This window comes from Metopolophium dirhodum, chromosome 2, assembly GCF_019925205.1.
Source record: "Metopolophium dirhodum isolate CAU chromosome 2, ASM1992520v1, whole genome shotgun sequence".
Taxonomy (NCBI): domain Eukaryota; kingdom Metazoa; phylum Arthropoda; class Insecta; order Hemiptera; family Aphididae; genus Metopolophium; species Metopolophium dirhodum.
In genome coordinates this window covers 39,356,595-39,369,869 of record NC_083561.1, presented here as the reverse complement: position 1 = coordinate 39,369,869, position 13,275 = coordinate 39,356,595, and the positions used below count along the sequence as shown (strand labels likewise).

At 25.6% G+C, this 13,275-nt stretch overlaps 1 protein-coding gene across 1 annotated transcript; it reads right to left on the bottom strand.

The window, feature by feature from the left end:
- Positions 1–4,544: 4,544 nt before the first annotated feature.
- On the bottom strand, positions 4,545–10,781 carry LOC132939233 (uncharacterized). Its single transcript, XM_061006306.1, has 6 exons — positions 10,472–10,781; positions 5,816–5,882; positions 5,173–5,276; positions 4,956–5,088; positions 4,776–4,892; positions 4,545–4,700 (listed from the first exon to the last, which is right to left on the bottom strand). Exons 1-6 carry the CDS (start codon positions 10,544–10,546, stop codon positions 4,693–4,695), a joined length of 504 nt encoding a protein of 167 aa, XP_060862289.1. The 5' UTR covers positions 10,547–10,781; the 3' UTR covers positions 4,545–4,692.
- Between the last annotated feature and the right edge of the window lie 2,494 nt (positions 10,782–13,275).

Here is a 13,275-nt window from a genome sequence, read left to right as displayed (position 1 = left end):
GATAACTAAATTTTTTTTTTTTAATTCTGTAATACAATATATTTTGGCACTTTTCACATTAAAAATATTATTATATTATACTTATTGGCAATTATTTATTAGTTATATTAAGTGGTACAAAATGTAAATGTTTGAAATATACATTATTTAACATAATAATCTACTATATTGTTGAATACCTGTAGTTTATATACTTATATATAACTATATAAGTAGGTAATTAGTCTAGGGCTCGAATGTTTATGAAATTGCATATTTTTTTTCTATTTATCCAATTTAATGCTCACTTGGATACAAATTTAATCCATGTTCTACAGAATCAAATAATACTATTTTTATTTTGCATATTTAATTGTTTTGTATTTTAATAGCATATTTTGGGATTTTAAAAATAAAAATGCATATTTCAGTACATTTTTTTAAAAAACAATTTAAATTAACGATTTATACAATTAACTCTACAATTTATATATATAAGTTTTATAGATGGTAACTACAATCTACCACGCATTAACAAAAAATATAAATGTTTATTAATTTAGGGCTCAGATGTTTATGAAATTACATATTTTTTTCTATTTATCCAATTTAATGCTCACCTGGATACAAATTTAATTCATGTTCTAAATTAATAAAAATAAAATATTTATGTTTTATGTGCAAGTTTTGGTGTTTTTATTGGCTGAACATTTTTAGCGCATATTTTTATTGCATAATTCATAATTTTTTAGTGCATAAATGCATGCATATTTCAGTAATTTTAAGCACATAAACATCCGAGCCCTTGTAATTACTAATTAGTAAATAGTAAGGCCCTGGTTTATTTTTAAATTTCAAAAAGATAAGCTACAAGTTTGAATTATAGTCAATACTCAATAGATCCGGAGACCGGAATACAAAGTTTTGCATATTTTGTCATTTTTTGATGCGTATTGCATACTTGCATATTTCGTTTTTATGATTTTTTATTGCAGCATATGGATGGTTTTAACTTTTAAAATAGATGGTTTTAAAATGCATATTTTTGAATATTTTTTAATTTTTTGATGTGTAGGACTACCTACTCCATTTTCTGTTTTTTTTTTCTAATACCAAAGTGTTTCATACCAATTTGTTCGTTGGGTTTTCGGACTATTCCGGACGAGTCAACATTTAGGAAAAACTATTTATTCTATGTACATAAACAAACATAGCCAAAATACACGATTTTGTTTTAAATTAAAAAATATGGATAAAAATTGTGTAATATGCCTAATACAACTTTTACAACTAGGTAGGTACATGTATTTCTGCTGCTCTTAATTTAATTATTAATTAAAATGCATTTTTGATTGCATAGTTTTGTATATTTTAAGTGTATATATTTTGAATGATAATTGGTGCATAAATGCATGCATATTTCGTACGTTTTTAGTTCATATAATTCTGGGCCTTACTAATTAGTAAAATTATTTTTTCCACTACAAAATTGTACTGGGCGGTAGTAAACTTTCCCCCATTATGTTTACCTGAAAGTAATTTGTAAACTCTCCCGGGTCAACATTATGTGTACCTACTTGAAAGTTGAAGGAAATAATATGTGAACTCTCCAGAGTTGTTTTAGTCAGGTATATCGCGAAAAATTATAAACTGCCTTTATAATCAATAGAAATCTCTTGGAAAGGAACGCCGTAATAAATGATCTTATTAAATATTGATTGTAACATTCCAGCGGCTGGCTGATTATCTGGTTTACGTTTTTGACATATTTTCCATGAAATAACGTAATTTTTTATAGCTTTTGCAGAGCAGGCCAATGGTATTACAATCGTATTTTATTAAATACTTTAATATGATTTTATGAACACCTAAATGTGCACTAAACATTTTTTCGTTATGAAAATGTCCGAATGTTCGATCACGGTCCTCTTTGATTAAGCTAGCTGGCAATTATATTACTAACTTTGGCGTACCTATACTGTTGCGCCGAAGCCTAACCTAACCTAAGCCTACGGTTGGTGCGGTTAGCGGTAACCGATTGCGGGATGTTAGGGACGGGAGAAGTTTACCCAGAGTATCTACATACATATATGAAACTTTTAATATACGTATACGTCATAGACCTATAAACTAATGGACAGCGCTTAGAGAGAGAGAGAGATCAAGGGTACGATATAGAGTAAAAGAGAAAAGAGAACGTGGGGGGAAATACAGTGTTAGTTTCATATATCTATGATTACCCCACTTTATGTACTTTCTCTCTTTTCTCTCTCCGTTCTTTCTTCTTTCTTTCTCTTATATGATTCCCGTGCATTGATGACAGGGCGGAGTGGAATGCGCTGTCCATCATTAGTGTATAGCAGTGGTTCCCAACCTTTTTGAGACTATTACCCATAAGTCAGGTTAGATATTAACAAATACCCCTCCCTATCAAAAAAAAGTTGAGTAATAAAAAAAATAATGATCATTTACATGAGTAAACTTAAAATGAGTACTTAAAATAAAAATAAATAATTTAACTTTTACCCCTCAAAAAATCGTGTTTTTATCCCTTAGGGGGTAATTACCCCCAGGTTGGGAACTGCTGGTTTATAGGGAACAATTCTGTTTTAGCAACTTTTCGATTTTTAAAAAATTTTTTTTTTCAAAATGTGTTTAGGGTGTTTTGTAAGAATGTAAAAAAAACAAGTCCGGACAAACGTCGTTTTGAAGTTATAGATGAAAAACTTCAAAATGTACTGTATTTTCGTATAACGCGCATTTTAAAAAAAAATTATAATTGAATATCGCTCGGAAAAAAAAATCGAAAAACCATCTTGGGCAGTACTCGGAGTTAAACAAAGTTGTTAAAAAGCACATAATGTGCTAGCGTTGCCACTCGCTCCCTGCTCGGACAAAAAAAAAAAAAAAATCGATTTTTTTTTTATATTCTTACAACGCACCCTAAGACACAGTTTGGGAAAAAAAATTTAATCCTAAGTATTTTTTTTTTTTTAAATGCGCGTAACGAAAAAAATTAAGTTTTTGAAGATTTTCATCAATAACTTCAAAACGAAGTTGGTCCGGGCCTTTTTTTTACATTCTTATAAAGCACCCTTAGATACACATTTTGGAAAAAAAAAATTTGAAAGTTCGACAGATATCTCGCATACAGTTGAGCACTGACTGAACTTGATGCGTGATCAAACAATACGGAACCAATACGATGGAAAAACACAATGCGTCGTCTGACTCGTGGAACAACAGCTTAACACGGAACGACGACTTAGGGGCTGGTTATACCAACTATGGACAGTTGCGCCATTTGGGGGGGGGGGGGGGCAACTGGGGAATTTGCCCTGTCTAGTATTTACATCAACCTTAAGTCGGCACATTTACAATTTTTTCAATTCTCACATAATATATGGATGTATAAAACAGTAAACTTTTACACAGGGCGCTAAACAGATTTCCGGGGGGCTTAATAGAATTCTGGGAGGGGGCACTTAGCCCCCGCCTATGATTGTTATGTCGATTTCTATGTCACAAAAAACGTATTTTATGACGTTTAAACTTTGAACTAATTAACCAGTTTAATTTTTCCAGTTTTCCTAGTCGAACATTTTAATTTGAAATCGACTTATGAGCATTAAAAGATGTATAAACAATTTACAATTTTAAAATACTCATAATTCACTTTAAAACTGAAATATAACAAAAAGCCGATGAGATGCCCTAGATAACATTCTTAACTTTAAATTTTATAAGAGGTCAATTCACTCTAATTTTAAAATGAACGGGGCTAAACGTGATCTGCTGAGCGTAAAATTTGCTATGTCGTACACGTGTAAGACGGAGACAACATATGCGGGTGCGATGTACTCTTAACTTGAATTATTTTATTATTTAAAATACTTAAAACATTAAATTAAATTAGTATTTAAATACAAGATACAAAATACTTTAGAAGAACGCCCAGTAAATACAATTGTTATACAATAATTATATAATATAATAATTTAAAATACTGCCCAATCATGAAAATCCACAGTCTACACTGACAAACCGTCCCCGCTCAGAATCTTTTCTCGTGTACAATGATATTATATCATGGAATTCAAATTTAATACTATCCATTACACAGTGACCCACTTGTAACCTACTGTTCAGCAGAGCGACATCCAATTACTCGCTTTTTTCCCCTGCCGTTTGAAAACTATTGGGAATTTTTATTTTGCCCCCGCCCCCAAGTACCAACTATAAATTCAATTTCCTATCAGAAAAGATGCTGTTGAAGAAAATCTAAGCATTTTTACTGTCCTAATAGGAGATGATAGACACAAATTAAAAAATTAAAAATTAAAAATAATATGCATTGATTTTCATTACCTTGAACTAACAAACCCATAAAAATATTAATTGTGTTGAACTTTCCACTCTTTGTTGTACATTTCTATTTTTTCTTTTAAAATACATAAAAAAAATATCTGTTATTATATAACCCAAACAATCATCATTTTTATTTTTTATTTTTTTTAAGTACAATATTCTGTAGGTTAGGTATAATTTAATAATCAAAAGTTAAATTTAAAAAATAAAATGTATAAACTTTTATTCAAGTATTGCTTTTAATACAATAATTAGAGTAGGTACATATTTATGAAATATAGTAATTTAGTTTGACATTTTGATACATATTTTATATTGGGTATATTTTTCACTAATTTCCTCCATTTAAATAACTGTAAAATTAAAAAAACACTGTGAACATTAAAATAATAAAAAAAATTAAATCAACATCTTTTATATTCAATAACCTCTGGGAAATATTGGTATTATACTTTGTTTGTTTATGTTACAATTTGAGGTGGCTAAGTGCTCCAATTCATTGTTGTAAAACCTTTTAACTATGTGTATTTGGTATATTTCCATAACTGAAAGTAAGTACCTATAAATAATTAAAATGTTTAAACCAGATTTCAATGATTAAAACTTACCAATAATAATAATAACTTTAGTAATTATAATTTTACATGGATGTGTAAATAGATAATAACACAATAGAGTTGAAGATAATGCGTAAAATATGCAGTGAAACATCAACCACTGTCTAATGAAAAGAACATTATGCTGGAAAAAATAATATTGATAATTGATTAATTATTTACCATTTGTTTTTTTTTTGGGTAATTGGAAATTAATAATTCTTGTTACCACAAATGCTGCTTTCTTCAATTTATTGTTGAAATAAATTATCAAACATAGTAAGAATAATAAAAGTAAACTTTTAAAAGTTGCTTTTACTATTGAAGATGAATCTGAAACAGATAAAACACTGTATTTTTGTTTCATTATAATCAAGAAATTTTTTTATTTTTTTAAATATTGAATTAATCAATTAAATTGTTTTAAATAAAATTAAGTTTTATTTAGTATTTATCAGTTTGTAATTTAAACTATATGTTTTTTTAGTAATGTTATAATTTCTGTGCAAGAACAAATTTTATTTGCAAATTTCTAGATTTAAAAATAAATAACAGCTTATGAGTCTTAGGTCTCAAATTGTATTTTGTGTTTATCAGTTTTGGGTTCTATAAAATATTTCAGAGTATCTAGTGTGTGTTGTACAATGTATTTCATAATCTCATTAGTACCTACACAATATAATAGTTAGTAGTTACAAGCATTGAAGCATTGGTATTTAAAAATTAAAAATATTAAAAATGTAGTTAATAAATTTACCTAACATTTCTTTTCTTCACAAGTAAAAAAAAAAAAAGGTAAGCTTTCCAATAAATTATGTAGTATTTTTAATAGAAAACTAAGTAGGTATTGTATGTATTTAAAATTGACTTACCAGTTATCATTGAGTTATTAAATATACACATTCGAATGGCTATTAAGATGCATAACACAAAAAAACCCTAAAAAATATAAATTATTTAATAAATTATAAAAATATAAACTATGATAACAATAATAATTAATATCTTGATCAAAATAAATTCAAATAAATAACATAAGCCAGGTGTATTTATCAAAAAATATACCTTGAGGCTTGAACATAAGTAAATGTTTGTTATCTTTTGTAAACAAGTAGGTAATATTTTTCTCACATAACTAAAATAACAATATAAATACATTATTTTTCTACTTTTATATAATATCTAAAACATATTATACAACATACCCGGTGCAATAATCAGGTATGGCCAAATTTTTTTCAAAAATCATATTTTAATAAAGAAATATTCAGAAAAAAAATCTTAATCGATCAGTGCAAAAACCGTAAATGTCCTATAAATGGTGTCGAAATAAAATCATCATTGTATATCTACCATCAGTGGTATGCTGAACATTTATAAATCATGACGCTCACTATATACTTCAGTACCTACCTACCCAATCTTTATCCCTTTAATATAATATATAGTACATATAATTATAAAGTGACTGTAAATATTTTAATTATTGGTTTATGTTATTGGTTACCATAATGTAAAAATTTTCGTTTGGTTAAATAGTTTCATACAATTTTAGTTATTTTGTTATAATTTAAAAATATTATTTATGGGTTCCTCCTACTTGAAACTTTAAAAATATGTTATTGCATTTTAAACATACATTTAAAATGCAATGTTCTAGGCCTACTTTATAACCTACTTATAGTACAATAAATTATTCTAATAGGTAGTGTTCGGATTAGATAAGTACTTTTTTATCTAGATAAAGATGAAGATAATGCAACTCAAATGTATTTAGATAGATATAAAAGGTAACTTAACTCATATTTATCTATATAAAGATAAAGATAAATACTTTTTTATCTAGATAAAAAAGATACAATTATTTTTTAAATGGTTTTAAATTTAGGTATATTTTAATTGGGCACCAGGACCATTATAATAATAATGATATAAATAAAAATAATTACATTATTTATAAACCATAAACTTTGTTTGAGAATCTGTATAAATATTTAAAAATGCGTTTGTACAATTTCGCGATTTTTATCAATAAAAAATGTATCTAGATGAATTTTTTTAGATTAGTAAAGAAATTATCTAAGATGAACGTTTAGATCTCTTGTTATCTAGATAAGATAAAAGATGACCAAATAATTATCTAGATATTCATCTAGATAAATTTGTCTAGATAAGTCCGAACACTGCTAATAGGCAATACCAATAACATCATAAAATACACTTGGTAATATAGACTAACCGTCTTCACTCAGAATTGTTATTCGTTTTAATGATTTATCATTGAATATAAGCTTTTAACTTATCCATTACAGTGATCTACTGTACAGCATAGCAGTAGATATCTACTAACCCGTTTTTTTTTAGAATTATTTTTCACATTTATTTTGTATTTTTTTAATGAGTCTATTATTTTTTTATACCTAGTTCTCCGCATAATATAGATGCAAATTAATATAAAAGTATATTATCTAAAAAAAGTTTTTATATTACCTATATAATATTTTTATATAAGAACATTCAAAACCCTAATCATTAGATATTTCTGAACTGCTGCCATTAATTTTACTTATAATGCTACATATTTTATAAAATGATTGCACACGTCTAAAAAAATTCTAATATTACATACGCTTTTATCCGTCTACACAAATGTAGGTAATTTTATATAATTTATTATGCATACATTTATATAGAAACTACAAAATATACCTAATAATATATATAGTAAATACTACAAAAAAAATTAATTTAATAGCTAATCCGAAAACTAGTCCTTTATATTATTATATTCACGTTTTATAAAAGAGACTACCTGTTAACTAAAAATAATTATTATATTATATTCCTGAGGCTAATATCAACTGGGACTATACTTAATATAATAATTATTATATCTTTCGTAGACCGTACTATTACCTATATCAGTTGTTGTGACTGTTTGTTCTGTAATACGAGAACAATATTATACATCTGCATATTTCCTTGTGGTTTTTTTTTTTAATCTTTATAGAATAAAAATTGTGATTTATTTAACTATATACAGTACATAATATGTAGTGTAACAATTTGCCATTAATAAAATATTTGTCTATTCAATATAATCAATTGGTAGACGGATTTTCAACACTGCAAATTGGATACCTTCAATGCCTACTAACTACCAATATTGTTAATTATTAATTTTCTCATTGTAAGCTTAATAATCAATTCATACATAATTTATTATTATGAGTTATAAATAAACCTACCATTATTTTTAACATTTGAACTATATTTAAAGGAAAATCATTGTTTATGAATTTAAGATGTTTTTATCGAATAGGTATTAATAATGATAATATATAATACCTACCTAATATGTGTATATTGATATTTTATTTTCACAGTTTAATTTGTCTTGAATAAATAGGTACTAAATTATAAATATAAATCTATAATTTATAGATAAATTGTAAATAGGTACTCAATAATTCAATATTATTTTTATACAAAAGGTAGTTATTTCATGTTTCATAGGTAGGTAGTATGCAATATCAAAGTCGTTGAACTATTATATAGTTATGACTGCTTATTAATAATTATTATTATTATTAGAAGTACCTACCATAAAGTTACAAAATGTATCCTGATTCTTTTTCATAAAATTCTTGATAAATTATCACAATGAATAGTTGAATATTGGTGCTTTAGTGATATAAATATTAAATAGTGTGTAGGTAATTACTACTTACTACTTAGTAACTGTTTAAACAGAATTTATATATAAAAAATATTACTACTGCTACATTATATATTATATAACATATATATATATATATACTTATATTATGTTGTAATAAAAAAAAATGTTGTTGCTTTCAAGTTAATTTAAAATTTAATACCTACTAACAAGACCTAAGGGTTCAACCTTAAGGGGTTTTATTAACAAATGTAAATATTCCAAAGAATCATAATCTATTATTTATAATTTTTCTAATATTTTGATAGAACCTAATATAATATAAATTAATAGTTTATGTAATCACCAAACAATAAGAGTTAATAAGTCGGCTATATTTTTCTATTATTGTGTATCATTTGTAGATATATTATTTCTCAACACAAATTATTATTATTGTTTTTTTCTTATAGGTGCCTACTTACATTTTTTTTTATCATTAATAAGTGTTTTAATAAAATATTAGTATTTTCATATTCATTATAGGTACCTACCTAATTTAATAGATGTGTGGTTTAACATATAATAGGATAATGTATAATAGGAATTTGAAGTTTTATTAGCATTAATAAAATTATTAATTAATAAATATAAATTCCTATTTTATAGGTACAATGCATTTTTATACTTGTTTTAAAATCATATTTACTTATTATATTAGGTTTATCATTTATGATTTGTCTTTTCAAACAAATAGTATACTTAGCAACCAATCTTATGCGATGATTAATAATTTAGGAAAACATTTTGTTCAGACTATAGTGAAGAAAGAAAATACTTACATAGTTACATACCTACGATTATTTTTCCAAAGTTGTTGATTAAGCTATTCAATTTTACATTACAAATATTAATTATTTCTTAGTTCATCCAATTATTTTATTGCCTAGTGCTAGTATCATTAGTTATTACTTATTACTTATTATCTACCTACTAAAGTAATAATATTAACTTTAAATGTTCATTACCTACTTAATAAAATATATACTCTCACCATTTGGTTGTCAGGACCTACCTACCTAAAATAATTTTTTTTTATATATATTCTGTTGGTTTATTAAAATCATAGTAGAACGTTAATTTAAATACATTTAAAATTAAAAAGTTTTTAATTTCTAAATAACAAAAAATTTAAAATAACTTTTATTATCTAACCAGAGTTGTTCCTTGTTCAGAAGATACAATGTGTTATATTATAAAATATTAAAATAAATATTTTCCTACTGATTGTTATTATTGTTTCCGTTTATACTTGGGGTAATGTGTAATTATTTTTTGTTAAATATGATTATGTTGTTATGTTGTGGAAAAATGTTTATATATCTACTACATGAGAATAGCATATTGGATCTTAATATTTTTAATTAGAGACTACCTCCTACCTGTCTATACCTATGTCCTATATTATACTAATACTTATTACAAAAATAAAACGAATATAATATTCAAGATGGGTAGGTATTAAATATGAAAACAATTATTGTACATCTCAATAACTTTTAATTACCTATCTTTTATTGGCTATTTTTAGGTAGGTAGGTATCTATAGTTATACTTACGACTAAAAATGTAAAACATAAAGAGTTCACTATTCAAGTACCTACATATTTTAGTACAATATAATATAATATACTAAATAATATACCTACTATAATATAGTAATATACTGTATATAATATATATAATACAGTAATATAGGTAATATATTATAAGGTACAACCTATATACTAGCTATACATATATAATAGAATATAAGTAAACTATAAAAATAGCCGGTAGGCATTATTGGTATTATTTATGGTATATTTACCATGTTGAACATGGCTATTGACAGAGCACATCCGCATACATTCAAAAATCCGAAAAAGCATTCAGATTTTGCCATAATCTCCGATATTGTATAAGGTTTGGTGCCAAATGCAACATTAAAATATTATTATTAATAATTATTAATACAATTATATTAATCCATACGCGATTGATATTGCAGGGCGGCGAATGACGGCGGATGACGATCGTGACTCGCGTTCGTATAAACGTATTATATAATTTATAAAATATGTCCCGGCTGCAGCGGCGATTTTAACAATATTATAATATGTGGTGAGACGTAGGTTTATTACGACGGAGTGATAATTGTAATCGTTATATAGGTACACACGTCATATATATTATATAGGTATAATATATAGTTCCCTACTTCCTACCAATGTTATCTGTTGGTCGTGATGATTATTTGATTTTCTCAACACGTTCCATACCTACGCATTGGCCATTCTAGTAAATGTATAATTTACTATATAGGTAGGTACCTCGTACCTATACATACATTATTACATGTAGTTGGTAGTTAGGTACTTACGTTTTGTGGAATTTGTTTAAGTAATATTGTACGGTTTGTACGAATTTTTGATTTCATAGGTAAAAATAGGTTTAAAAAGTATTCAAGTACAGATACAAGTATTTACAGATACTTTCAAATAGGCACTTTTAAATTCTGAGCGAAGCGATGAATGTATTGATTTTACAATGATGGGTGTTTTTTTTTATTTTTTTTATTTATGTGTCTGTCGTCACCTTTTAGGACAATAAAAGTGCTTGGATTTTCTTCAACAGTAACTTTTCTGATAGGAAAGTGAATCTAGTTGGTACTTTGGGGGGGGGGGGGGTCATAAGTAAACATTTCCCAGTAGTTTTCAAAAGCAGCGTGTAAAACAAAAGAAAAATTAAGGAAAAACGGGAATTTTTACGCAAAATCTGTTTTCGAGAAAATCGATTTTGGTTTTTGGTGTAACTCTAAAACAAATGAGTGTAGATACTTTAAAATTTCACTGAATGTTTATATTAGCATTTTCTATACACCATACAATTTTGAAAATATTTTGACTCTTTTTGAGCTGTTTACGGACATTGTCAGTTTTCAATTTTTTTAGTTTTTTTTCTATAAATATCAATAAAATTTAATCTGTTGAGTAAAAAAGCTTGAAAATTTAATAGAAGGCTCCTGGTTATTGTTTCAAAGGCAGATGAAAAAAAATTAAAAATCCAGTTTTTATTAATAAGCATTTAAAGTTCAAATTTTGACAATATACGGAAAAATCACGAAAATTAGCAAATTATTTTGAGTTGAGAATTCATAAAAATTTTTCTTTTTAAATCTAAGATTTGAAAATGTAATATAAAATGACTCATAAGTTTGTCTACCTTTATCAAAAAAAAAAATATCTACAAGAAACTTAAATTAAATTTTTATGAGCGTCTGAAATTTATATTTTTACAACATTTGATATTCACTCGATTTCACATGTAACAATTTTCTTATTTTATTTTAATTAAAAAACGAATAACTGTAGATACTTGAAAATTTCACTGAATATTTATATAAGCATTTTCTATACACCATAAAATTTTGAAAATATTTTGACTCTTTTTGAGCTGTTTACGGACATTGTCAGTTTTCAATTTTTTTATTTTATTTTCTATAAATATCAATAAAATTTTTTTTGTAGGGTAAACAAGCGTGAAAATTTAATATAAGGCTCCTGATATATCGTTCTAATAGCAGTTGAAAAATATTAAAAATATATAAGCACAATTTTTTTTTATAAGCATTTAAAATTCAAATTTTGACAATATTTATCAAGTTTATAATTTATTAATTATTTTGTAGTTAAAAATGTATAAAATGTTTAACTTTTATGGCTAAGGATTGAAAACAAAAAAAAAAAAACGTATGACTGTAGGGACATGAAATTTTGACTGAATGTTTATATTAGCATTTTCTATACACCATAAAATTTACAAAATATTTTGACTCTTTTTGAGTTGTTTACGGCCATTGTCAGTTTTCAATTTTTTTAGTTTTTTTTTCTATAAATATCAATAAAATTTTATCTGTTGAGTAAAAAAGCTTGAAAATTTAATAGAAGGCTCCTAGGTTATTGTTTCAAAGGCAGTTGAAAAATATTAAAAATACATAGGCACAATTTTTTTTTATAAGCATTTAAAGTTCAAATTTTGACAACATTTATCAAATTTATAATTTATTAATTATTTTGTGGTTAAGAATTTATAAATTTTAACTTTTATGGCTAAGGATTGAAAATTTAAAACAAGGATCCACGTAAATAGGTTATATATAAATTACTTTATTCACAATAATATCATCAAATATACTTGGTAAAATCATAGGCTGACTGACCGTTTTCGCTCAGAATCGTTTTTTTTTATACAATGATATTATATCATTGAATTCAAATTTAACACCATCCATTACAGTGACCCACTTGTAACCTACTGTACAGCAGAGCGACATCCACTTATCCACCTTTTTTTATTTTTTTTTCTATAAATATCAATAAAAATTTTTTTGTTGGGTAAAAAAGCGTAAAAATTGAATGCGAGGCTCCTGATATATTGTTACAGTAACAGTTAAAAAATATTAAAAATACATATGCATAACTTTTTTTTATAAGCATTTTAAGTTCAAATTTTGTTCAAAGTTCATTAATTTGTAGTTAGAAATTTATAAAATGTTCAACTTTTATAGCTAAAGATCGAAAATTGAAAACAAGGCTCCACGTAAATAGGTTATAATATTATATAAATTACTTT

Coding starts and splice junctions, on each gene's coding strand:
- LOC132939233 (XM_061006306.1), bottom strand. CDS start 10,546: ATGGCAAAATCTGAATGCTTTTTCGGATTTTTGAATGTATGCGGATGT. Junction 5,883..10,471: donor CAATAGCCATGTTCAACATG/GTAAATATACCA, acceptor TATATTTTTTAG/GGTTTTTTTGTGTTATGCAT. Junction 4,893..4,955: donor TAAAGTTATTATTATTATTG/GTAAGTTTTAAT, acceptor ACTTACTTTCAG/TTATGGAAATATACCAAATA.